This window comes from Tachyglossus aculeatus, chromosome 2 (assembly GCF_015852505.1).
Source record: "Tachyglossus aculeatus isolate mTacAcu1 chromosome 2, mTacAcu1.pri, whole genome shotgun sequence".
NCBI classification, from domain to species: Eukaryota; Metazoa; Chordata; class Mammalia; order Monotremata; family Tachyglossidae; genus Tachyglossus; species Tachyglossus aculeatus.
In genome coordinates, this window is record NC_052067.1 from 170,722,178 (window position 1) to 170,749,479 (window position 27,302).

Below are 27,302 nucleotides of genomic sequence, written 5' to 3' on the forward strand. Positions count from 1 at the left end.
GCACAGTGCCTACCCCACAGGAAGCGCTTAACTCATTCCCTCATGATGATGATCACCACTCACCCCAGCGCTTAGCACAGTGCCTGCCCCCAGGCCTATAGGAAGCGCTTAACCAATTCCCTCCTTATGACGATGATGATTAGTCACCCCAGCGCTTAGCACAGTGCCTGCCCCGCAGGAAGCGCTTAACTAATTCCCGCCTTATGATGATGATGATGATTAGCCACCCCAGCGCTTAGCACAGTGCCTGCCCCATGGGAAGCGCTTAACCAATTCCCTCCTTATGACGATGCTGATTAGCCACCCCAGCGCTTAGCACAGTGCCCGCCCCACAGGAAGCGCTTAACCAATTCCCTCCTTGTGATGATGCTGATTAGCCACCCCAGCGCTTAGCACAGTGCCTGCCCCATGGGAAGCGCTTAACCAATCCCCTCCTTCATTCATTCATTTACTCAATCGTACTTATTGGGCGCTTAGTGCACGCAGATGACTGTACTAAGCGCTTGGGGTGGGGTGATGATGATCATTGGCCACCCCAGCGCTTAGCACAGTGCCTGCCCCCTAGGCCCAGAGGAAGCGCTTACCCAATCCCCTCCTTCCTTCATTCATTCATTCCATCGTATTTACTGGGCGCTTAGTGTGTGCAGAGGACTCTACTAAGCGCCTGGGGGGGAGAGGTGATGATAATTGGCCACCTGAGCGCTTAGCACAGTGCCTGCCCCCTAGTAAGCGCTTCCCCAATCCGCCCCGATGATGATGATGCAGCTGATATCCCCCCCAGCGCTTAGCACAGTGCCTGACCCCCAGGCCCATAGGAAGCACTTAACCAATCCCCTCCTACCTTCATTCATTCATTCATTCAATCGTATTTATTGGGCGCTTAGTGTGTGCAGAGGACTCTACTAAGCGCTTGGGGTGGGATGATGATGATGTTCATTAGCCACCCGAGGGTTTAGCACAGCGCCTGCCCCCTAGGCCCAGAGGAAGCGCTTAACCAATCCCCTCCTTCATTCATTCATTCAATTGTATTTACTGGGCGCTTAGTGTGTGCAGAGGACTCTACTAAACACTTGGGGGGAAGGGGAGGTGATGCTGATGATTGGCCACCTCAGCGCTCAGCACAGTGCCTGCCCCTTAGGCTCATTGGAAGCGCTTACCCAATCCCCTCCTTCACTCATTCAATCATATTTATTGGGTGCTTAGTATGTGCAGAGGACTCTACTAAGCGCTTGGGGGGGGGTGATGATGATTGGCCACCTGAGCGCTTAGTACAGTGCCTGCCCCCTAGTAAGCGCTTCCCCAATCCCCTCCTTATGGTGATGCTGCTGATGCCGCCCCCGTCTCCGCAGCGCTTAGCACAGTGCCTGCACCCTAGGCCCATAGGAAGTGCTTAACAAATTCCCTCCTTCATTCATTCATTGACCCCTAGGCCCATAGGAAGCGCTTAACCAACCCCTCCTTCACTCATTCATTCAATCATATTTATTGGGCGCTTAATGTGTGCAGAGGACTCTACTAAGCGCTTGGGGGGGGAGATGTGATGATGATTGGCCACCTGAGCGCTTAGCACAGTGCCTGCCCCCTAGTAAGCGCTTCCCCAATCCCCTCCTTATGGGGATGATGCTGCTGATGCCCCCCCCCAGCGCTTAGCACAGTGCCTGTACCATAGGAAGCGTTTAACCAATTCCCTCCTTATGATGATGATGATGATGATTGGCCACCTGGGCGCTTAGCACAGTGCCTGCCCCCTAGGCCCAGAGGAAGCACTTACCCAATCCCCTCCTTCATTCATTCATCCAATCATATTTATTGGGCGCTTAGTGTGTGCACAGGACTCTACTAAGCGCTTAGGGGGAGGGGAGGTGATGATGATGATGATTGGCCACCTGAGCGCTTAGCACAGTGCCTGCCCCCTAGTAAGTACTTCCCCAACCCCCTCCTTATGGGGATGCTGCTGCCCCCGCCCCTGTCTCCACAGCGCTTAGCACAGCGCCTGCCCCCCAGGCAATAGGAAGCGCTTACCCAATCCCCTCCTTCATTCATTCATTCATTCAATCATATTTATTGGGCACTTAGTGTGTACAGAGGACTCTACTAATCGCTTGGGGTGGGGTGATGATGATCATTGGCCACCCCAGCGCTTACTACGGTGCCTTCACCCTACGCCCATAGGAAGCGCTTAACCAATCCCCTTCTTCGTTCATTCATTCAATCATATTTATTGGGCGCTTAGTGTGTGCAGAGGACTCTACTAAGCGCTTGGAGGGGTGATGGTGATGATGATTAGCCACCTAAGCGCTTAGCACAGTACCTTCACCCTAGGCCCAGAGGAAGCGCTTAACCAATCCCCTCCTTCATTCATTCATTCAATCATATTCACTGGGCGCTTAGTGTGTGCAGAGGACTCTACTAAGCGCTTAGGGGGAGGGGAGGTGATGACGATGATGATGATTGGCCACCTGAGCGCTTAGCACAGTGCCTGCCCCCTAGTAAGCGCTTCCCCAATCCCCTCCTTATGGGGATGCTGCTGATGCCCCCCCCATCTCCGCAGCGCTTAGCACAGTGCCTGCCCCCTAGGCCCAGAGGAAGCGCTTAACCAACCCCTCCTTCATTCATTCATTCAATCATACTTATTGGGAGCTCAGTGTGTGCAGAGGACTCTACTAAGCGCTTGGGGGGGGGTGATGATGATGATGATCATTGGCCACCCCAGCGCTTAGCACAGTGCCTGCCCCCTAGGCCCATTAGAAGCGCTTAACCCATCCCCTCCATCTTTCATTCATTCAATCATATTTACTGGGTGCTTACTGTGTGCAGAGGACTCTACTAAGCGCCTGGGGGGGAGACGTGATGATGATTGGCCACCTAAGCGCTTAGCACAGTGCCTGCCCCCTAGTAAGCGCTTCCCCAATCCCCTCCTTATGGGGATGATGCTGCTGATGCCCCCCCCCCCCCGCAGCGCTTAGCACAGTGCCTGCCCCATGGGAAGCGTTTAACCAATTCCCTACTGATGATGATGATGATCATTGGCCACCCCAGCGCTTAGCACAGTGCCTGCCCCCTAGGCCCAGAGGAAGCGGTTACCCAATCCCCTCCTTCATTCATTCATTCAATCATATTTATTGGGTGCTTAGAGTGAGCAGAAGACTCTACTAAGCACTTGGAGGGACGATGGTGATGATGATTGGCCACCTAAGCGCTTAGCACAGTGCCTTCACCCTAGGCCCAGAGGAAGCGCTTAACCAATCCCCTCCTTCATTCATTCAATCATAGTTATTGGGCGCTTAGTGTGCGCAGAGGACTCTACTAAGCGCTTAGGGGGAGGGGAGGTGATGACGATGATGATGACTGGCCACCTGAGCGCTTAGCACAGTGCCTGCCCCGTAGTAAGCGCTTCCCCAATCCCCTCCTTATGGGGATGATGATGATGCTGCTGCCCCCCCCCATCTCCGCAGCGCTTAGCACAGTGCCTACCCCCTAGGCCCATTAGAAGCGCTTAACCAATCCCCTCCATTCATTCATTCAATCATATTTATTGGGCGCTCAGTGTGTGCAGAGGACCCTACTAAGCGCTTGGAGGGGTGATGGTGATGATGATTGGCCACCTGAGCGCTTAGCACAGTGCCTTCACCCTACGCCCATAGGAAGCACTTAACCAATCCCCTCCTTCCTTCATTCATTCAATCATATTTATTGGGTGCTTAGTGTGTGCAGAGGACTCTACTAAGCGCTTGGGGGAGGGGAGGGGATGATGATGATTGGCCACCTGAGCGCTTAGCACAGTGCCTGCCCCCTAGGCCCATTAGAAGCGCTTAACCAATCCCCTCCTTCATTCATTCAATCATATTTATTGGGCGCTCAGTGTGTGCAGAGGACTCTACTAAGCATTTGGGGGGGTTGATGATGATGATGACTGGCCACCTGAGCGCTTAGCACAGTGCCTGCCACCTAGGCCCATTAGAAGCGCTTAACCAATCCCCTCCATTCATTCATTCAATCATATTTATTGGGCGCTTAGTGTGTGCAGAGGACCCTACTAAGCGCTTGGAGGGGTGATGGTGATGATGATTGGCCACCTAAGCGCTTAGCACAGTGCCTTCACCCTACGCCCATAGGAAGCACTTAACCAATCCCCTCCTTCATTCATTCAATCATATTTATTGGGCGCCTAGTGTGTGCAGAGGACTCTACTAAGCGCTTAGGGGGAGGGGAGGTGATGATGATGATGATGATGACTGGCCACCTGAGCGCTTAGCACAGTGCCTGCCCCCTAGGCCCAGAGGAAGCGCTTAACCAATCCCCTCCTTCATTCATTCATTCAATCATATTTATTGGGCGCTTAGTGTGTGCAGAGGACTCTACTAAGCGCTTGGGGGAGGGGAGGGGATGATGATGATGATGATGATTGGCCACCTGAGTGCTTAGCACAGTGCCTGCCCCCTAGGCCCATTAGAAGCACTTAACCAATCCCCTCCTTCATTCATTCAATCATATTTATTGGGCGCTCACTGTGTGCAGAGGACTCTACTAAGCGCTTGGGGGTGGTGATGATGATGATGATTGGCCACCTGAGCGCTTAGCACAGTGCCTGCCCCCTAGGCCCATTAGAAGCGCTTAACCCATCCCCTCCTTCATTCATTCATTCAATCATATTTATTGGGTGCTTAGAGTGTGCAGAGGACGCTACTAAGCGCTTGGGCGGGAGGGGTGATGATGATTGGCCACCTGAGCGCTTAGCACAGTGCCTGCCCCCTAGGCCCAGAGGAAGCGCTTAACCAACCCCCTCCTTCATCCAGTCATTCAATCATATTTATTGGGGGCTTAGAGTGTGCAAAGGACTCTACTAAGCGCTTGGGGGGGTGATGATAATGATGATTGGCTACCTGGGCGCTTAGCACAGTGCCTGCCCCCTAGGCCCAGAGGAAGCACTTAACCAATCCCCTCCTTCATTCATTCATTCAATCATATTTATTGGGCGCTCAGTGTGTGCAGAGGACTCTACTAAGCGTTTGGGGGTGGTGATGATGATGATGATTGGCCACCTGGGCGCTTAGCACAGTGCCTGCCCCCTAGGCCCAGAGGAAGCGCTTACCCAATCCCCTCCTTCATTCATTCATTCAATCATACTTATTGGGCGCTTAGTGTGTACAGAGGACTCTACTAAGCGCTTGGAGTGGGGTGATGATGATGATGATGATTGGCCACCTGAGCGCTTAGCACAGTGCCTGCCCCCTAGGCCCAGAGGAAGCGCTTACCCTATCCCCTCCTTCATTCATTCATTCAATCATATTTATTGGGCGCTCAGTGCGTGCAGAGGACTCTACTAAGCGCTTGGGGGGGGGTGATGATGATGATGATGATGGGCCACCTGAGCGCTTAGCACAGTGCCTGCCCCCTAGGCCCAGAGGAAGCGCTTAACCAATCCCCTCCTTCATTCATTCATTCATTCAATCATTTATTGAGCGCTTAGTGCGTACAGAGGACTCCACTAAGCGCTTGGGGGGGGTGTGATGATGATGATGATTGGCCACCTGGGCGCTTAGCACAGTGCCTGCCCCCTAGGCCCAGAGGAAGCGCTTAACCAATCCCCTCCTTCATTCATTCATTCAATCATATTTATTGGGCGCTCAGTGTGTGCAGAGGACTCTACTAAGCGCTTGGGGGTGGTGATGATGATGATGATGGGCCACCTGAGCGCTTAGCACAGTGCCTGCCCCCTAGGCCCAGAGGAAGCGCTTAACCAATCCCCTCCTTCATTCATTCAATCATTTATTGAGCGCTTAGTGCGTACAGAGGACTCCACTAAGCGCTTGGGGGGGGGGGTGATGATGATGATGACTGGCCACCTGAGCGCTTAGCACAGTGCCTGCCCCCTAGGCCCAGAGGAAGCGCTTACCCTATCCCCTCCTTCATTCATTCATTCAATCATATTTATTGGGCGCTCAGTGCGTGCAGAGGACTCTACTAAGCGCTTGGGGAGGGGTGATGATGATGGGCCACCTGAGCGCTCAGCACAGTGCCTGCCCCGTAGTAGGCGCTTCCCCAATCCCCTCCTTATGGGGATGGTGCTGCTGCTGCCCCCCGCCCCCCTGCCTCCGCAGCGCTTAGCACAGTGCCCGCCCCCCAGGCCCCATCCCTTCTTTATTCTCGTTATAATAACGATGGTTTCCGGTCCCCCCCATCCCCGGGTCCGGGCGCTCAGTACAGTGCGGGGCGCTTACTCTGGCTGTCGCTCAGGGAGATCATGGTGACGGCGTCGGGCTGCCGGCGGGGGCGCGCACGCACGACGCACGCACGCACGCGCACCGAGGCCGCCACGTCTCCCCGAACCACAGGGCCCCCGGCCCGCCGCCGCCGCCCATTGGCCCCGCCCCGCCGCCGCCTCGGCCAATCGGGGGCCGCCTTGTTGGGGGACGCCCGCCCACAGAGGGGGCAGGGCGCATGCGCGCCGCGGGGGCGGCGCTCTGATTGGCGGGCGCCCCCGGGCCGGGCCGGAAGTGGGGGGGGGGCGGCCGCGCGCGCGTGCGCGGGAGGGCGGGGTCGGGACGCTGAAGAAGGCGGGGGGGGGCGGCACCGGGGGGCTTCGGGACAGGTAAGGGGGAGATGCGCTCCCCGCTCTACGGTCCCCGGGGCGGGGGCTTTTCCCCGCTCTGCGCTCCCTGGGGGGCGGGCTTCCCCCCTCTCTCTGCGCTCCCCGGGGGGCGGGGCTTTTCCCGCTCTGCGCTCTCCCGGGGGGCGGGGCTTTTCCTCGCTCTGCGCTCCCGGAGAAGTAGTTTTTCCCGCTCTGCGCTTCTCGGGGGCGGGGCCTTTCCCCGCTCTGCGCTTCTCGGGGGCGGGGCCTTTCCCCGCTCTGCGCTCTCCCGGACGGCGGGGCTTCCCCCGGTTCTGCGCTCCCGGGGGGCGGGGCTTTTCCTCGCTCTGCGCTCCCCGGGGGGCGGGGCTTTTCCTCGCTCTGCGCTCTTCGGGGGCGGGGCCTCTCCTCGCTTTGCGCTCCCCGGGGAAGGAGCTTTTCCCCCCCCTGCCCTGCGCTCCCCGGGGGCGGGACTTTTCCTCGCTCTGCGCTCCCTGTGGGAGGAGATTTTCCTCGCTCTGCGCTCCCGGGGGGCGGGGCCTCTCCCCCTCTGCGCTCCTCGGGGGAGGGGCTTTTCCTCGCTCTGCGCTCCGAAGGGGGCGGAGCTTTCCTCTCTCTCTCTCTCTCTCTCTCTCTCTCTCTCTCTCTCTCTGCGCTCCTCGGGGGCGGGGCTTTTCCCCGCTCTGCGCTCCCGAGGGGCGGGGCCTTTTTCTCGCTCTGCGCTCCCCGGGGGGCGGGGGCTTTTTCCCCCCCCCGCTCTGCTCTCCCCGGGGGCGGGGCTTTTCCTCGCTCTGCGCTCCCTATGGGTGGGATTTTCCTCTCTCTGCGCTCCGAAGGGGGCGGAGCTTTCCTCTCTCTCTCTGCGCTCCTCGGGGGCGGGGCTTTTCCCCGCTCTGCGCTCCCGGGGGCGGGGCCTCCCCCCCGCTCTGAGCTCCCGAGGGGCGGGGCCTTTTCCTCGCTCTGCGCTCCCCGGGGGGCGGGGCTTTTCCTCGCTCTGCGCACCCCGGGGGGCGGGGCTTTCTCCTCGCTCTGCGCTCCCTATGGGTGGGATTTTCCTCGCTCTGCGCTCCCTGTGGGAGGAGCTTTTCCTCGCTCTGCGCTCCCGGGGGGCGGGGCCTCTCCCCCCTCTGCACTCCTCGGGGGCGGGGGTCTCTCGCTCTGCGCTCCCAGGGAAGGAGCTCCCCCCCCCCCCCCCCCGCTCTGCGCTCCTTGGGGGCGGGGCTTTTCCTCGCTCTGCACTCCCCGGGGGGCGGGGCCTCTTCTCGCTCTGCGCTCTTGGGGGGGCGGGGCTTTCCCTCGCTCTGCGCTACCTGAGGGAGGAGCTTTTCCTCGCTCTGCGCTCCCGGGGGAAGGAGCTTTTCCTGCTCTGCACTCCCTGTGGGAGGAGACTTTCCTCGGTCTGTGCTCCCCGGGGGGCGGGGCTTTTCGTCTCTCTGCGCTCCTCGGGGGGAAGGAGCATTTCCCGCTCTGCGCTCCCCGGGGGCGGGGCCTATTCCCGCTCTGCGCTCCTCGGGGGCGGGGCCGCTCCTCGCTCTGCGCTCCCGAGGGGCGGGGCTTTTTCCCCCGCTCTGCGCTCCCTGTGGGCGGGATTTTCTTCGCTCTGCGCTCTCTGTGGGAGGAGATTTTCCTCGCTCTGCGCTCCTCGGGGGCGGGGCCTCTCCTCGCTCTGCGCTCCCCGGGAAGGAGCTTTTTCCCCCCCGCTCTGCGCTCCCCGGGGGCGGGGCTTTTCCCGCTCTGCGCTCCCTATGGGCGGGATTTTCTTCGCTCTGCGCTCCCTGGGGGAGGAGATTTTCCTCGCTCTGCGCTCCCCTGGGGGCGGGGCTTTTCCCCGCTCTGCGCTCTCTTGGGGGCGGGGCTTCCCCCCCCGCTCTACGCTCCCCGGGGGCGGGGCTTTCCCCGCTTTGCGCTCCCTATGGGCGGGACTTTTCTTCGCTCTGCGCTCCCTGTGGGCGGGGCTTCTCCTCGCTCTGCGCTCCCTATGGGCGGGATTTTCTTCGCTCTGCGCTCCCTGTGGGAGGAGGTTTCCCTCGCTCTGCGCTCCCGGGGGGCGGGGCCTCTCCCCCCCTGCGCTCCTCGGGGGCGGGGCCTCTCGTTCTGCGCTCCCTGTGGGAGGAGGTTTCCCTCGCTCTGCGCTCCCGGGGGGCGGGGCCTCTCCCCCCTCAGCACTCCTCGGGGGCGGGGCCTCGTTCTGCGCTCCCGGAGGGCGGGGTCTCTCGCTCTGAGCTCCCCGGGGGCGGGGCTTTTCCTCGCTCTGCGCTCCCTATGGGCGGGATTTTCTTTGCTCTACGCTCCCCGTGGGAGGAGATTTTCCTTGCTCTGCGCTCCCGGGGGCGGGGCCTCTCCCCCCTCTGCGCTCCCGGGGGGCGGAGCTTTCCTCGCTCTGCGCTCCCGGGGGAAGGAGCTTTTTCCCCGCTCTGCGCTCCCCGGGGAAGGGGCTTTTTCCTCCTGCTCTGCGCTCTTCGGGGGCGGGGCTTTTCCTCGCTCTGCGCTCCTGGGGAAGGAGATTTTCCCGCTCTGCGCTCTTCGGGGGCGGGGCTTTTCCCCCCCGCTCTGCGCTCCCGGGGGGCGGGGCTTTCCCCCACGCTCTGCGCTCCCGGGGGGCGGGGCTTTTCCCCGCTCTGCGCTCCCGGGGGGCGGGGCTTTTCCTCGCTCTGCGCTCCCCGGGGGGCGGGGCTTTTCCTCGCTCTGCGCTCCTCGGGGGAAGGAGCATTTCCCGCTCTGCGCTCCCCGGGGACGGGGCCCCTCGCTCTGCGCTCCTCGGGGGCGGGGCCGCTCCTCGCTCTGCGCTCCCGAAGGGCGGGGCTTTTTCCCGCTCTGCGCTCCCGAGGGGCGGGGCTTTTTCCCGCGCTGCGCTCCGGAAGGAAGGAGCTTTTCCCCCCCCCCCGCTCTGCGCTCCCCGGGGGCGGGGCTTTTCCTCGCTCTGCGCTCCCTATGGGCGGGATTTTCTTCGCTCTGCGCTCCCTGGGGGCGGAGCCTCTCCTCGCTCTAAGCTCCCCGGGAAGGAGCTTTTCCCCGCTTTCCGCTCCCCGGGGGGGGAGGGGATTTTCCCCAATTTGTGCTCCCCGGGGGCGGGACTTTTCCTCGCTCTGCGCTCCCCGGGAAGGAGTTTTTCCCCCGCTTTGCGCTCCCTGGGGGCGGGGCCTCTCCCCCTGTGCGCTCCCGAGAGGCGGGGCTTTTCCTCGCTCTGCGCTCCCGGGGGAAGGAGCTTCCCCCCCCCCCGCTTTGCGCTCCTCGGGGGCGGGGCTTTTCCTCCCTCTGCGCTCCCGGGGAAGGCGCTTTTCCTCGCTCTGCGCTCCCCGGGGGGCGGGGCCTCTTCTCGCTCTGCGCTCTTGGGGGGCGGGGCTTTTCCTCGCTCTGCGCTCCCGGGGGAAGGAGCTTTTCCCGCTCTGCGCTCCCTGTGGGAGGAGATTTTCCTCGCTCTGCGGTCCCCGGGGGCGGGGCCTTTTCCTGGTCTGCGCTCACGGGTGTCGGGGCTTCCCCCCCCCCCGCGCTCTGCGCTCCCCGGGGGGCGGGGCCTTTCCTCGCTCTGCGCTCCCCCGGGGGGCGGGGCCTCTCCTCGCTCTGCGCTCTCCCGGGGGGTGGGGCTTCCCCCCTCCCGCTCTGCGCTCCCTGTGGGAGGAGCCCTTCCTCGCTCTGCGCTCCCGGGGGGGCGGGGCTTCTCCTCGCTCTGCGCTCCTCGGGGGCGGGGCCTATTCCCCCTCTGCGCTCCCCGGGGGCGGGGCTTTCCCCTCTCTGTGCTCCCGGGGGAAGGCAATTTTCCCGCTCTGCGCTCCCTATGGGCGGGGCTTTCCCCCGCTCTGTGCCCCCAGGGGGGGCGGGGCCTGTTCTCGCTCTGCGCTCTTGGGGGGCGGGGCTTTTCCTCGCTCTGCGCTCCCTGTGGGAGGAGCTTTCTCCCCCCTGCTCTGCGCTCCCGAGGGGCGGGGCCTCCCTCTCTCCCTCTCTCCCTCTCTCCCTCTCTCCCTCTCTCCCTCTCTCCCTCTCTCCCTCTCTCCCTCTCTCCCTCTCTCCCTCTCTCCCTCCCATTGGCTGGCGGGCGGGGCCTCCCCTCCCTGCTCCGCCCTCTCATTGGCCGGTAGGCGTGGCCTCCCCCACAGCTCCGCCCTCCCATTGGTCAGCGGGCGTACTGCCTCTCTGCTGCTCCCTGGTGGGGGTAGGGGGGCGTGGGCGCTCTGCCCACCCATTGGTCGGTGGGCGTGGCCTGCCCTCCCATTGGCTGGTGGGCGGGGCCTCCCGCTCTGCCCCTTCCTGGGGGCGTGGCCTTCCCTCCCGGCCCTGCCCTCCCATTGGTCGGGGGGCGTGGCCTTCCCTCCCGTCGGTGGGCGTGGCCTCCCAGCAGGGCCTGGGAACTTAGCAGCAGCATCATCATCATAATGATGGCATGTGTTAACAATAATAATAAATAATAACGATGGCATTTATTAAGCGCTTACTCTGTGCCAAGCACTGTTCTAAGCGCTGGGGAGGTTACAAGGTGATCAGGTTGTCCCCCGGGGGGCTCCCAGTCTTCACCCCCATTTTACAGATGAGGGAACCGAGGCCCAGAGAAGTGAAGTGACCTGCCCAAAGTCACACAACTGACAATTGGCAGAGCTGGGATTTGAACCCAGGACCTCTGACTCCAAGCGCTTACTACGTTAAGCGTTTACTATGTGCCAAGCCCTGTTCTAAGCACTGGAGGGGATGCAAGGTGATCAGGTTGTCCCCCAGGGGGCTCACAGTCTTCATCCCCATTTGACAGATGAGGGAACTGAGGCACAGATAGTAATCATAATCATAATAATCAATAATAATAATGATGGCATTTGTTAAGCGCTTACTATGTGCCAAGCACTGTTCTAAGCACTGGGGAGGTTACAAGGTGATCGGGTTGTCCCACGGCAGGGGCTCACAGTCTTCATCCCCATTTGGCCGATGAGAGAACTGAGGCACAGAGAATAATAATAATAATAATAATAATAATAATAATAATGATGATGGTATTTGTTAAGCGCTTACTATGTGCCAAGCACTGTTCTAAGCGCTGGAGAGGTTACAAGGTGCTCAGGTTGTCCCACTGGGTCTCACAGTCTGCATCCCCATTTTAAAGAGGAGGGAACTGAGGCACAGAGAATAATAATAATAATAATGGCATTTGTTAAGTGCTTACTAAGTGCCAAGCACTGTTCTAAGCATTGTGGAGGTTACAAGGTGATCAGGTTGTCCCATGTGGGGCTCACAGTCTTCATCCCCATTTTACAGATGAGGTCACTGAGGCCCAGAGAATGATAATAAAATAATGGCATTTCTTAAGCGCTTACTATGTGCAAAGCACGGTTCTAATCGCTGGGGAGGTTACAAGGTGCTCAGGTTGTCCCACGGGGGGCTCAGAGTCTTCGTCCCCACTTTACAGATGAGGGAACTGAGGCACAGAGAATAATAATAATAATAATAATGACGGCATTGGCCAAGCCCCGTTCTAAGCCTTTACTATAATCATAATGGCATTTGTTAAGGACTTACTCTGTGCCAAGCACTGTTCTAAGCGTCGGGGGAGATACAAGGTGCTCAGGTTTTCCCCCGTGGGGCTCACAGTCTTCATCCCCATTTGACAGATGAGGGAACTGAGGTACAGAGCAGAATGATGATGATAATAATAATAATAATAATGGCATTTATTAAGCGCTTACTATGTGCCAAGCACTGTTCTAAGCACTGGGAGAGATACAAGGCGATCAGGTTGTCCCACGTGGGGCTCACAGTCTTCATCCCCATTTGACAGATGAGGGAACTGAGGTACAGAGCAGAATGATGATGATAATAATAATAATAATGGCATTTATTAAGCGCTTACTATGTGCCAAGCACGGTTCTAAGCACTAAGGGAGATACAAGGCGATCATGTTGTCCCCCGGGGGGCTCACAGTCTTCATCCCCATTTGACAGATGAGGGAACTGAGGTACAGAGCAGAATGATGATAATAACAATAATAATAATAATAATAATAATGGCATTTATTAAGCGCTTACTATGTGCCAAGCACAGTTCTAAGCACTGGGGAAGATACGAGGTGATCAGGTTGTCCCACGGGGGGCTCACAGTCTTCATCCCCATTTGACAGATGAGGGAACTGAGGTACAGAGCAGAATGATGATAATAATAATAATAATAATAATAATGGAATTTATTAAGCGCTTACTATGTGCCAAGCACGGTTCTAAGCACTGGGGGAGATACGAGGTGATCAGGTTGTCCCATGGGGGGCTCACAGTCTTCATCCCCATTTGACAGATGAGGGGACTGAGGCCCAGAGAATAATAATAATAATAATAATAATAGCATTTCTTAAGGGCTTACTATGTGCCAAGCACTGTTCTAAGCGCTGGGGAGGTTAGAAGGTGATGAGGTTGTCCCACGGGGGGCTCCCAGTCTTCATTCCCATTTTCCAGACGAGGTCACTGAGGCCCAGAGAAGTGCCGTGACTTGCCCCAAGTCCCCCAGCTGACAAGTGGCGGAGCCGGGATTAGAACCCATGACCTCAGACTCCCAAGCCCGGGCTCTTTCTACTAAGCCGTGCTGCTTCTCTATATTAATGGCATTTGTTCAGCGCTTACTATGTGCCAAGCACTGTTCTAAGCACTGAGGTAATAATAATAATAATGATGATGGTATTTGTTAAGCGCTTACTATGTGCCGAGCACTGTTCTAAGCACTGAGGTAATAATACTAGTGATGATGGTATTTGTTAAGCGCTTACTATGTGCCGAGCACTGTTCTAAGCACTGAGGTAATAATACTAATGATGATGGTATTTGTTAAGCGCTTACTATGTGCCGAGCACTGTTCTAAGCACTGAGGTAATAATAATAATAATGATGATGGTATTTGTTAAGCGCTTACTATGTGCCGAGCACTGTTCTAAGCACTGAGGTAATAATAATAATAATGATGGTATTTGTTAAGCGCTTACTATGTGCCGAGCACTGTTCTAAGCACTGAGGTAATAATAATAATGATGATGGTATTTAAGCGCTTACTATGTGCCGAGCACTGTTCTAAGCACTGAGGTAATAATAATAATAATGATGGTATTTGTTAAGCGCTTACTATGTGCCGAGCACTGTTCTAAGCACTGAGGTAATAATAATAATGATGATGGTATTTGTTAAGCGCTTACTATGTGCCGAGCACTGTTCTAAGCACTGAGGTAATAATAATAATAATGATGGTATTTGTTAAGCGCTTACTATGTGCCGAGCACTGTTCTAAGCACTGAGGTAATAATAATAATGATGATGGTATTTGTTAAGCGCTTACTATGTGCCGAGCACTGTTCTAAGCACTGAGGTAATAATAATAATAATGATGATGGTATTTGTTAAGCGCTTACTATGTGCCGAGCACTGTTCTAAGCACTGAGGTAATAATACTAATGATGATGGTATTTGTTAAGCGCTTACTATGTGCCGAGCACTGTTCTGAGCACTGAGGTAATAATACTAATGATGATGGTATTTGTTAAGCGCTTACTATGTGCCGAGCACTGTTCTGAGCACTGAGGTAATAATAATAGTGATGATGGTATTTGTTAAGCGCTTACTATGTGCCGAGCACTGTTCTAAGCACTGAGGTAATAATAATAATGATGATGGTATTTAAGCGCTTACTATGTGCCAAGCACTGTTCTAAGCACTGAGGTAATAATAATAATGATGATGGTATTTGTTAAGCGCTTACTATGTGCCAAGCACTGTTCTAAGCACTGGGGGAGATACAAGGTGATCAGGTTGTCCCCCGGGGGGCTCCCAGTCTTCATCCCCATTTTCCAGATGAGGTCACTGAGGCCCAGAGAAGTGAAGCGACCAGCCCAAAGTCACCCAGCTGACAGGTGGTGGAAGTGGGATTCGAACCCATGACCTCGGACTCTACCCACCAAGTCACGCTGCTTCAGCAGGAGCCCACTGTTGGGTCGGGGCCGTCTCTCGATGTCGCCAACTTGGACTTCCCAAGCGCTTAGTACAGTGCTCTGCACACAGTAAGCGCTCAATAAATGCAATTGATTGATTGACTGTCTCTCTATGTTGCCAACTTGGGCTTCCCAAGCGCTTAGTACAGTGCTGTGCACACAGGAAGCGCTCAATAAATACAATTGATTGATTGATTGATTGACTGTCTCTCTATGTTGCCAACTTGGACTTCCCAAGCGCTTAGTCCAGCGCTCTGCACACAGGAAGCGCTCAATAAATACAATTGATTGATTGATTGACTGTCTATGTTGCCAACTTGGACTTCCCAAGCGCTTAGTCCAGCGCTCTGCACACAGGAAGCGCTCAATAAATACAATTGATTGATTGACTGTCTCTAGATGTAGCCAACTTGGACTTCCCAAGCGCTTAGTCCAGTGCTCTGCACACAGTAAGCGCTCAATAAACACGATTGATGATGATGATGATGATTGGATTGATTGACTTAGTTAATTTAATGAATGAATTCACGCTGTGCACACAGTAAGCGCTCAGTAAGTACGACTGAATGAATGAATGAATTCATTCCATCGTATTTGTTGGGCGCTTACCGCACGCGGTGCAGTGTACTAAGCGCTTCGGAAAATACAGTGCAACAATAAAGAGGGACAATCCCTGCCCACGACGCGGGGGCCAGACAGACCAAAGTACCTTGTATGTTGTATCTCTCCCCAGTGCTTAGAACGGTGCTTGGCACATAGTAAGTGCTTAACAAATGCCATTATTTATTATTATTATTATTATTATTATTATTATTATTCTCTGGGCCTCAGTTCCCTCATCTGTAAAATGGGGATGAAGACTGTGAGCCCCCTGAGGGACAACCTGAACACCTTGTAACCTCCACAGTGTTTAGAACAGTGCTTGGCACATAGTAAGTGCTTAATAAATGCCATCATTATTATTATTATCATTATTATTATTACCATTATTATTCTCAGGGCCTCAGTTCCCTCATCTGTAAAATGGGGATGAAGACTGAGAGCCCCCCCTGGGACAACCTGCTCACCTAGTAACCTCCCCAGCGCTTAGAACGGTGCTTGGCACATAGTAAGCGCTTAACAAATGCCATCATTATTATTATTACTTAATTTCTCTGGGCCTCAGTTCCCTCATCTGGAAAATGGGGATGAAGACTGTGAGCCCCCTGAGGGACCACCTAATCACCTTGTAACCTCCCCAGCGCTTAGAGCAGTGTTTTGCACATAGTAAGCGCTTAATAAATGCCATTATTGTTGTTATTGTTCTAGTGCGTGCTTAACAAATCCCATCATCACCGAGCACGACAAACAGAATGCATGTATTTGGGGAAAACTGTGGAAAAATGGGAATTTTTCTTGTCTTTCCTTGGCAGAAAGGACCGAGGGGGGAGGCCAGGCGGGATTCGCAGAGCCCCTCGTCCGTTTGGAGGATGGAGGCCCTCGCAGGTAAGCCCGGCTTCCTCGCGGAACAGCCGAAGGGAGCGTCATTCATTCCGTCCTATTTACTGAGCGCCTACTGTGTGCGGAGCACTGTACTGAGCGCTTGGGAAGTCCAAGTCGGCAACAGAGACGGTCCCTACCCGACAGCGGGCTCACGGGCTAGACGTGTGAGCCCCCCGTGGGACAACCTCATCACCTTGTATCTCCCCCAGTGCTCAGAACAGTGCTCGGCACATAGTAAGCGCTTAACTAATACCATCATCATGTCTAATGGTGATAAGAATAATAATAATAATAATAATGATGTTGGTATTAGTTAAGCGCTTACTATGTGCCGGGCACTATCCAGCCCAGCACTTTTAGAACAGTGCTCGGCACGTAGTAAGCGCTTAACAAATTCCAACATTATTATTATTATTATTATCATACATGATGATGGTATTTGTTACCAACATTATCATTATTATTTGTTACCAACATTATCATTATTATTATTATTATTATTGTCATTAGACATGATGATGGTATTAGTTAAGCGCTTACTATGTGCCCAGCACAGTTCTAAAAGTGCTGGGCTCGATAGTGCCCGGCACATAGGAAGCGCTTAACAACTTCCAACATCATTATTATTATTATTATTATTATAATCATACATGATGATGGTATTATTTAAGCGCTTACTATGTGCTAAGCACTGTTCTAAGTGCTGGGCTGGATAGTGCCCGGCACATAGTAAGCGCTTAACTAATACCAACATTATTATCATTATTATTATTATTATTATTATCATTAGACATGATGATGGTATTAGTTAAGCGCTTACTATGTGCCCAGCACAGTTCTAAAAGTGCTGGGCTCGATAGTGCCCGGCACATAGTAAGCGCTTAACTAATACCAACATTATTATCATTATTATTATTATTATCATTAGACATGATGATGGCATTAGTTAAGCGCTTACTATGTGCCAAGCACTGTTCTAAAAGTGCTGGGCTGGATAGTGCCCGGCACATAGCGCTTAACTAATACCAACATTATTATTATTATTATCATTATTATTATTATTATCATTATACATGATGATGCTATTAGTTAAGCGCTTACTATGTGCCAAGCACTGTTCTAAAAGTGCTGGGCTTGATAGTGCCCGGCACATAGGAAGCGCTTAACTAATACCAACATTATTATCATTATCATTAGACATGATGATGGTATTAGTTAAGCGCTTACTATGTGCCGAGCACTGTTCTAAAAGTGCTGGGCTGGATAGTGCCCGGCACATAGTAAGCGCTTAACTAATACCAACATTATCATTATTATTATTATTATTATTATCGTCATTATACATGATGATGGTATTAGTTAAGCGCTTACTACGTGCCCAGCACAGTTCTAAAGGTGCTGGGCTCGATAGTGCCCGGCACATAGTGAGCGCTTAACTAATACCAACATTATTATCATTATTATTATTATTATCATCATTAGACATGATGATGGCATTAGTTAAGCGCTTACTATGTGCCGAGCACTGTTCTAAAAGTGCTGGGCTGGATAGTGCCTGGCACATAGTAAGCGCTTAACTAATACCAACATTATTATTATTATTATCATTAGACATGATGATGGTATTAGTTAAGCGCTTACTATGTGCCGAGCACTGTTCTAAAAGTGCTGGGCTGGATAGTGCCCGGCACATAGTAAGCGCTTCACTAATACCAACATCATTATTATTATTATTATTATTATTATTATTATTGTCATTAGACATGATGATGGTATTAGTGAAGCGCTTACTATGTGCCGAGCACTGTTCTAAAAGTGCTGGGCTGGATAGTGCCCGGCACATAGTAAGCGCTTAACTAATACCAACATTATTATTATCATCATTAGACATGATGATGGTATTAGTTAAGCGCTTACTATGTGCCAAGCACCGTTCTAAATGTTGGGCTGGATAGTGCCCCGCACATAGTAAGCGCTTAACTAATACCAACATTATTATTATTATTACTATTATTCTTATTGTTATTATACATGATGATGGTATTAAGCACTTACTATGTGCCAAGCACTGTTCTAAAAGTGCTGAGCTGGATAGTGCCCGGCACATAGTAAGTGCTTAACTAATACCAACATGATTATCATTATTATTATTATTATTATTATCATTAGACATGACGATGGTATTCATTAAGCGCTTACTATGTGCTGAGCACTGTTTTAAAAGTGCTGGGCTGGATAGTGCCCGGCACATAGTAAGTGCTTAACTAATACCAACGTTATCATTATTATTATTATTATTATCGTCATTATACATGATAATGGTATTAGTTAAGCGCTTACTATGTGCTGAGCGCTGTTCTAAAAGTGCTGGGCTGGATAGTGCCCAGCACATAGTAAGCGCTTCACTAATACCAACATTATTATTATTATTATTATTATCATCATTAGACGATAGTGGTATTAGTGAAGCGCTTACTATGTGCCGAGCACTGTTCTAAAAGTGCTGGGCTGGATAGTGCCCAGCACATAGTAAGCGCTTAACGAATACCAACATTATTATCATCATTATTATTATTATTATTATTATCATTATGCATGATGATGGTAGTAGTTAAGCGCTTACTATGTACCAAGCACTGTTCTAATTGCTGGGCTGGATAGTGCCCGGCACATAGTAAGCGCTTAACTAATACCAACATTATTTTCATTATTATTATTATTATCATTATACATGATGATGGCATTAGTTAAGCACTTACTATGTGCCCAGCACTGTTTTAAAAGTGCTGGGCTGCATAGTGCCCGGCACATAGTAAGCGCTTAACTAATACCAACATTATTGTTATTAATATTATTACTATCATTTTTATTATTATTATTATCATTATACATGACGATGGTATTTGTTAAGCGCTTCCTATGTGCCAGGCACTGTTCTAAAAGTGCTGGGCTGGATAGTGCCTGGCACCTAGTAAGCGCTTAACTAATACCAACATTATTATTATCATTATTTTTATTATTATTATCATTATACATGATGATGGTATTAGTTAAGTGCTTGCTAATACCAACATTATTATTAATAATATTATTATTATCATTTTTATTATTATTATTATCATTATACATGATGATGGTATTAGTTAAGCGCTTACTATGTGCCAAGCACTGTTCTAAAAGTGCTGGGCTGGATAGTGCCCGGCACATAGTAAGCGCTTAACTAATACCAATGTTATTATTATTATTATTATTATTATCATCATTATACACGATGCTGGTATTAGTTAAGCGCTTACTATGTTCCGAGCACTGTTCTAAAAGTGCTGGGCTGGATAGTGCCCGGCACATAGTAAGCGCTTAACTAATACCAACGTTATTATTATTATTATTATTATCATCATTATACATGACGCTGGTATTAGTTAAGCGCTTACTATGTGCCGAGCACTGTTCTAAAAGTGCTGGGCTGGATAGTGCCTGGCACATAGTAAGCGCTTAACTAATACCAACATTATTATTATTATTATCATTAGACATGATGATGGTATTAGGTAAGCGCTTACTATGTGCCGAGCACTGTTCTAAAAGTGCTGGGCTGGATAGTGCCCGGCACATAGTAAGCGCTTAACTAATACCAACATTATCATTATTATCATTATTATCATTATTATCATTAGACATGATGCTGGTATTAGTTAAGCGCTTACTATGTGCCAAGCACTGTTCTAAAAGTGCTGGGCTGGATAGTGCCTGGCACATAGTAAGTGCTTAATACCAATGTTATTGTTATTATAATTATTATCATTATTATTATTATTATTATCATTAGACATGGTGATGGTATTAGTTAAGCGCTTACTATGTGCCGAGCACTGTTCTAAAAGTGCTGGCCTGGATAGTCCCCGGCACATAGTAAGCGCTTAACTAATACCAACATTATTATTATTGTTATTATTATTGTCATTATACATGATGATGGTATTAGTTAAGCGCTTACTATGTGCCGAGCACTGTTCTAAAAGTGCTGGGCTGGATAGTGCCCGGCACATAGTGAGCGCTTAACTAATACCAACATTATTATTATCATTATCATTATTATTATTATTATCATTATCATTATACATGATGATGGTATTAGTTAAGCGCTTAGTATGTGCCAAGCACTGTTCTAAGAGTGCTGGGCTGGATAGTGCCCGGCACATAGTAAGCGCTTAACTAATACCAACATTATTGTCATTATTATTATTATCATTATACATGATGATGGTATTAGATAAGCACTTACTATATGCCGGGCACATAGTAAGCGCTTAACTAATACCAACATCATTATTATTATTAGACATGATGATGGTATTAGTTAAGCGCTTCCTATGTGCCAAGCACTGTTCTAAAAGTGCTGGGCTGGATAGTGCCTGGCACATAGTAAGCGCTTAACTAATACCAACATTATCATTAGTATTATTATTATCGTCATTATACATGATGATGGTATTAGTTAAGCGCTTACTATGTGCCGAGCACTGTTCTAAAAGTGCTGGACTGGATAGTGCCCGGCACATAGTAAGCGCTTAACTAATACCAACATTATTATTATCATCATCATCATCATCATTATTATTATTATCATTATTATTATTATTATTATTATTATCAGTATGCATGATGATGGTATTACTTAAGTGCTTACTATGTGCCGAGCACTGTTCTAAAAGTGCTGGGCTGCATAGTGCCCGGCACATAGTAAGCGCTTAACTAATACCAACATTATCATTATTATTATTATTATCATTAGACATGATGATGGTATTAGTTAAGCGCTTACTATGTGCCGGGCACTGTTCTAAATGCTGGGCTGGATACTGCCCGGCACATAGTAAGCGCTTAACTAATACCAACATTATCATTATTATCATTATTATCATTATTATCATTAGACATGATGCTGGTATTAGTTAAGCGCTTACTATGTGCCAAGCACTGTTCTAAAAGTGCTGGGCTGGATAGTGCCCGGCACAGAGTAAGCGCTTAACTAATACCAATGTTGTTATTATTATTATTATTATTATCGTCATTATACATGATGATGGCATTAGTTAAGCGCTTACTATGTGCCAAGCACTGTTCTAAAAGTGCTGGGCTGGATAGTGCCCGGCACATAGTGAGCGCTTAACTAATACCAACGTTATTATCATTATTATTATTATTATTATTATTATTATTATTATCAGTATGCATGAGGATGGTATTACTTAAGCGCTTACTATGTGCCGAGCACTGTTCTAAAAGTGCCGGGCTGGATAGTGCCCGGCACATAGTAAGCGCTTAGCTAATACCAACATTATTATTATTATTATTATTATTATTATTATTATCATCATTATTATTATTATTATTATTATCATCATCGTTAGACATGATGATGGTATTAGTTAAGCGCTTACTATGTGCCAGGCACTATCCAGCCCAGCACTTAGAACAGTGCTCGGCACTTAGTAAGCGCTTAACAAATACCAAAATTACTATTATTATTATCATTATACATGATGATGATGATGATTAGCTAGCACTTAACTAATACCATCATCATGTCTAATGATAATAATAATAATAATGTCGGTATTAAGCGCTTACTATGTGCCGGGCACTATCCAGCCCAGCACTTTTAGAACAGTGCTCGGCACTTCACTTCTCTGGGCCTCAGTTCTCTCATCTGTCAAATGGGGATGAAGACCGTGAGCCCCCCCGTGGGACCACCTCATCGCCTTGGAACCTCCCCAGTGCTTAGAACAGGGCTTGGCACATAGGAAGCGCTTAATAAATGCTGCCATTATTATTATTATTCTCTGGGCCTCAGTTCCCTCCTCTGTAAAATGGGGATGAAGACCGTGAGCCCCCTGTGGAACAACCTGATCACCTTGTAACCTCCCCAGTGCTTAGAACAGGGCTTGGCACGTAGGAAGCGCTTAAAAAATGCCAGCAGCGGGGCTCAGTGGAAAGAGCCCGGGCTTTGGAGTCAGAGGTCATGGGTTCGAATCCCGGCTCCGCCACATGTCTGCTGTGTGACCTTGGGCAAGTCACTCCACTTCTCTGAGCCTCAGTTCCCCCATCTGTAAAATGGGGATTAAGACTTGAGCCCCACGTGGGACAACCTGATCACTTTGTATCCCCCCCGGCGCTTAGAACAGTGCTTTGCACATAGTAAGCGCTTAACAAATGCCAACATTATTATTATTATTATTATTATTATTATTATTCTCTGGGCCTCAGTTCCCTCATCTGTCAAATGGGGATGAAGACCGTGAGCCCCCCGTGAGACAACCTGAGCACCTTGTAACCTCCCCAGCGCTTAGAACAGTGCTTGGCACATACTAAGCGCTTAATAAATGCCATCATCATTATTATTATTATTCTCTGGGCCTCAGTTCCCTCATCTGTCAAATGGGGATGAAGACCGTGAGCCCCCCTGTGGGACAACCTGAGCACCTTGTAACCTCCCCAGCGCTTAGAACAGTGCTTGGCACATAGTAAGCGCTTAATAAATGCCATCATCATTATTACTATTATTCTCTGGGCCTCAGTTCCCTCATCTGTCACCTCCCCAGCGCTTAGAACGGTGCTTTGCACATAGGAAGAGCTTAATAAATGCTATCATTATTATTATTATTATTATTATTATTATTATCATTACTATTATTATTATTATTATCATTATTATTTTTGCACATAAGGAGAGCTTAATAAATGCTATTATTATTATTATCATTATTATTATCATTACTATTATTATTATTATTATCATTATTATTTTTGCACATAAGGAGAGCTTAATAAATGCTATTATTATTATTATCATTATTATTATCATTACTATTATTATTATTATTATCATTATTATTTTTGCACATAGGAAGAGCTTAATAAATGCTATTATTATTATTATTATTATCATTACTATTATTATTATTATTATCATTATTATTTTTGCACATAAGGAGAGCTTAATAAATGCTATTATTATTATTATTATTATTATCATTACTATTATTATTATTATTATCATTATTATTTTTGCACATAGGAAGAGCTTAATAAATGCTATTATTATTATTATTATTATCATTACTATTATTATTATTATTATTATCATTATTATTTTTGCACATAGGAAGAGCTTAATAAATGCTATCATTATTATTGTTGTTGTTATTCTTCTTATTATTATTATTGTTTATTATTATTATTATTCTTATTTATTCCCGCAGAGCTGACGGCTGAACTGGACGCCACCAGCCAGGAGCTGCAGGCCGTGGAGATTCAGCTGCAGGAGCTCCTGGAGAGGCAGGCGGATCTGATGCGGAAAAAGGAGGCCCTCGGCAGGAAAATCCAGCTTTCCCTGGACAATCCCGGCCCCGGGGCCGCCTCCCACCTCGACGGCTCCCCGCAGGCCTGGAATAAGCAAGGTTTCTAATAATAATAATAATAATAATAACAACAATGGCATTTATTAAGCGCTTACTATGTGCCAGGCACTGTAATAATAATATTAATTAACTAATAATGGCGTTTATTAAGCGCTTACTATGTGCGAAGCACTGTTTTAAGCGCTGGGGAGGTTACAGGGTGATGAGGTGGTCCCATTGGGGGCTCACGGTCTTCATCCCCATTTTCCAGACGAGGGAACTGAGGCCCAGAGAAGGGAAGTGACTTGCCCAGAGTCATGCAGCTGACAGTTGGCGGAGCCGGGATTTGAACCCACAACCTCTGACTCCAAAGCCCGGGCTCTTTCCACTGAGCCACGCTGCTTCTCTTGTACGACTACTACTAATAATAATAGTGGCATTTATTAAGCGCTTACTAGTACTACTACTACTAATAATAATAATGGTGGCATTTATTAAGCGCTTACTACTACTACTAATAATAATCATGATGATGTTGCAAGGTAATAATAATAATCATAATGATGATGATGGCATCTGTTAAGCACTTACTATGTGCCAAGCACTGTAAGAATAATAATAATAATAATAATAATAATGGTGGCACTTATTAAGCGCTTACTCTGTGCCAAGCACTGTTGTAAGCACTGGGGAGGTTACAAGGTGGTAATAATAGTAATGATGATGATGGCATCTATTAAGCACTTACTATGTGCCAAGCACTGCAAGAATAATAATAATAATAATAATAATAATAATAATGGTGGCATTTATTAAGTGCTTACTCTGTGCCAAGCACTGTTGTAAGCGCTGGGGAGGTTACAAGGTAATAATAATAATAATGATGATGGCATCTACTAAGCGCTTACTATGTGCCAAGCACTGTACTAAGGGCTGGGGAGGTTACAAGGTGATGACGTTGTCCCATGGGGGGCTCCCAATCTCCATTCCCAGTTTCCAGATGAAGTAACTGAGGCACAGAGAAGTGAAGTGACTCGCCCAAAGTCACACACTGTAGTAATAATAATAATAATAATAATAATAATAATAATAATGGTGGCATTTATTAAGCGCTTACTATGTGCCAGGCACTGTAATAATAATAATAATAATAATAATAATGACAATGGCATTTATTAAGCGCTTACTATGTGCCAAGCACTGTTCTAAGCCCTGGGGAGGTTACAAGGTAATAATAATAATAATGATGGCATTTATCAAGCGCTTACTATGTGCCAAGCACTGTTCTAAGCGCTGGGGAGGCTACAAGGTGATGAGGTTGTCCCACGGGGGGCTCACGGTCTCCATTCCCAGTTTCCAGATGAAGTAACTGAGGCACAGAGAAGTGAAGCGACTCGCCCAAAGTCACACACTGTAATAATAATAATAATAATAATAATGGCATTTATTAAGCGCTTACTATGTGCCAGGCACTGTAATAATAATAATAATAATAACGACAATGGCATTTATCAAGCGCTTACTATGTGCCAAGCACTGTTCTAAGCGCTGGGGAGGTTACAAGGTAATAATAATAATGATGATGACATTTATCAAGCGCTTACTATGTGCCAAGCACTGTTCTAAGCGATGGGGAGGATACAAGGTGATGAGGTTGTCCCACGGGGGGCTCCCAGTCTCCATTCCCAGTTTCCAGATGAAGTAACTGAGGCACAGAGAAGTGAAGTGACTTGCCCAAAGTCACACACTGTAATAATAATAATAATGGCATTTATTAAGCGCTTACTATGTGCCAGGCACTGTAATAATAATAATAATAATAATAATAATAATAATAATAATAATAATGATGACGATGGCATTTATCAAGCGCTTACTATGTGCCAAGCACTGTTCTAAGCACTGGGGAGGTTACAAGGTAATAATAATAATGATGATGGCATTTATCAAGCGCTTACTCTGTGCCAAGCACTGTTCTAAGCGATGGGGAGGATACAAGGTGATGAGGTTGTCCCACGGGGGGCTCCCAGTCTCCATTCCCAGTTTCCAGATGAAGTAACTGAGGCACAGAGAAGTGAAGTGACTTGCCCAAAGTCACACACTGTAGTAATAATAATAATAATAATAATAATAATAATAATAATAATAGTGGCATTTATTAAGCGCTTACTATGTGCCAGGCACTGTAATAATAATAATAACGACAATGGCATTTATCAAGCGCTTACTATGTGCCAAGCACTGTTCTAAGCGCTGGGGAGGTTACAAGGTAATAATAATAATGATGATGGCATTTATCAAGTGCTTACTATGTGCCAAGCACTGTTCAAAGCGCTGGGGAGGATACAAGGTGATGAGGTTGTCCCACGGGGGGCTTCCAGTCTCCATTCCCAGTTTCCAGATGAAGTAACTGAGGCACAGAGAAGTGAAGTGACTCGCCCAAAATCACACACTGTAGTAATAATAATAGTAATAATAATAATAATAATAATAATAATGGCATTTATTAAGCGCTTACTATGTGCCAAGAACCGTTGTAAGCGCTAGGGAGGTTACAAGGTGATGAGGTTGTCCCACGGGGGGCTCACAGCCTTCACCCCCATTTTCCAGATGAGGGAACTGAGGCCCAGAGAAGTGAAGTGACTTGCCCAAAGTCACCCAGCTGACAGTTGGCGGAGCTGGAATTTGAACCCAGGACTTCTGACTCCAAAGCCCGGGCTCTTTCCACTGAGCCACGCTGCTTCTCTAATAACAATAAGAATAATACTGGTATTTGGTACGCGCTTACTATGTGCCAAGCACTGTAGTAATAATAATAATAATAATAATAATAATAATAATACAAAGCTAGGTTGTCCCTATAATAACAATAATAATGATGACATTTATTAAGCGCTTACTAGGTGCCAAGCACTGTTCTAAGCACTGGGGAGGTTACAAGGTGATCAGGTTGTTGTCCCCCGGGGGGCTCCCAGTCTTCATCCCCATTTTACAGATGCAGTAACTGAGGCACAGAGAAGTGAATTGATTTGCCCAAGGTCACACAGCTGACAGTTGGCAGAGCCGGGATTTGAACCCACGACCTCTGACTCCCAGGGCCGGGTTCTTGCCACTGTACTAAGCGCTGGGGTGGTAACAAGCAAATTGAGTTGGACACGGTCCCCGTCCCACGTGGGGCTCACTGTCTTCATCCCTGTTTCTTAATAACAATAATAATAATAATAATAATAATAATAATGGTATTAAGTGCTTACTATGTGCCAGACACTGTACTAAGCGCTGGGGTGAATACAAGGAAATCAGGTTGGACACAGTCCCCGTCCCACATGGGGCTCACAGTCTTCATCCCTGTTTCTTAAGAATAATAATAATAATAATGGTATTTGTTAAGCGCTTACTATGTGCCAGACACTGTACTAAGCGCTGGGGTGAATACAAGGAAATCAGGTTGGACACAGTCCCCGTCCCACGTGGGGCTCACAGTCATCCCCATTTATTATTATTATTATTAATAATAATAATTATTATTATTATTATGATAATAATAATAATAATAATAATAATCGTGTTTGTTAAGCACTTACTATGTGCCAGACACTGTACTAAGCGCTGGGGTGAATACAAGGAAATTAGGTTGGACACAGTCCCTGTCCCACGTGGGGCTCACAGTCATCCCCATTTATTATTATCATTGTTATTATTATTATTATTATTAATGTATTTGTTAAGCGCTTACTATGTGCCAGTCACTGTACTAAGCGCTGGGGTGAATACAAGGAAATCAGGTTGGACACAGTCCCCGTCCCACGTGGGGCTCACAGTCATCCCCATTTATTAATAATAAAAATAATAATAACAATAATAATGGTATTTGTTAAGCGCTTACTATGTGCCAGACACTGT

The 27,302-nt window shown here is 48.8% G+C and overlaps 3 protein-coding genes across 3 annotated transcripts in view; 1 reads left to right on the forward strand and 2 right to left on the reverse strand.

Moving 5' to 3' along the window:
- The window catches only part of GOLT1B (golgi transport 1B), a 48,138-nt gene extending 41,842 nt beyond the window's left edge, over window positions 1–6,296 (reverse strand). Inside the window, exon 1 of the mRNA XM_038766004.1 lies at window positions 6,222–6,296. Coding sequence (XP_038621932.1) covers window positions 6,222–6,246 — 25 coding nt within the window. The 5' untranslated portion in view covers window positions 6,247–6,296. The remainder of the gene's footprint in view (window positions 1–6,221) is intronic.
- A 321-nt stretch (window positions 6,297–6,617) lies between these two features.
- LOC119944116 (basic proline-rich protein-like) lies at window positions 6,618–10,781 on the reverse strand. Its single transcript, XM_038765339.1, has 6 exons — window positions 10,696–10,781; window positions 10,097–10,445; window positions 8,754–9,966; window positions 8,445–8,674; window positions 7,454–8,346; window positions 6,618–7,065 (listed from the first exon to the last, which is right to left on the reverse strand). Exons 1-6 carry the CDS (start codon window positions 10,779–10,781, stop codon window positions 6,618–6,620), a joined length of 3,219 nt encoding a protein of 1,072 aa, XP_038621267.1.
- A 5,148-nt stretch (window positions 10,782–15,929) lies between these two features.
- The window catches only part of RECQL (RecQ like helicase), an 81,066-nt gene continuing 69,693 nt past the window's right edge, over window positions 15,930–27,302 (forward strand). Inside the window, exons 1-2 of the mRNA XM_038768159.1 lie at window positions 15,930–15,999; window positions 23,262–23,459. Of these exons, the coding sequence (XP_038624087.1) occupies window positions 15,984–15,999; window positions 23,262–23,459 (214 nt within the window). The 5' untranslated portion in view covers window positions 15,930–15,983. The remainder of the gene's footprint in view (window positions 16,000–23,261; window positions 23,460–27,302) is intronic.

Coding starts and splice junctions, on each gene's coding strand:
- LOC119944116 (XM_038765339.1), bottom strand. CDS start 10,781: ATGGGAGGGCAGGCCACGCCCACCGACCAATGGGTGGGCAGAGCGCCC. Junction 10,446..10,695: donor CAGGGAGCAGCAGAGAGGCA/GTACGCCCGCTG, acceptor CTCCTCCCACAG/GGAGCGCAGAGCGAGGAAAA. Junction 8,675..8,753: donor CTCCGGGAGCGCAGAACGAG/GCCCCGCCCCCG, acceptor CTCCTCCCACAG/GGAGCGCAGAACGAGAGGCC.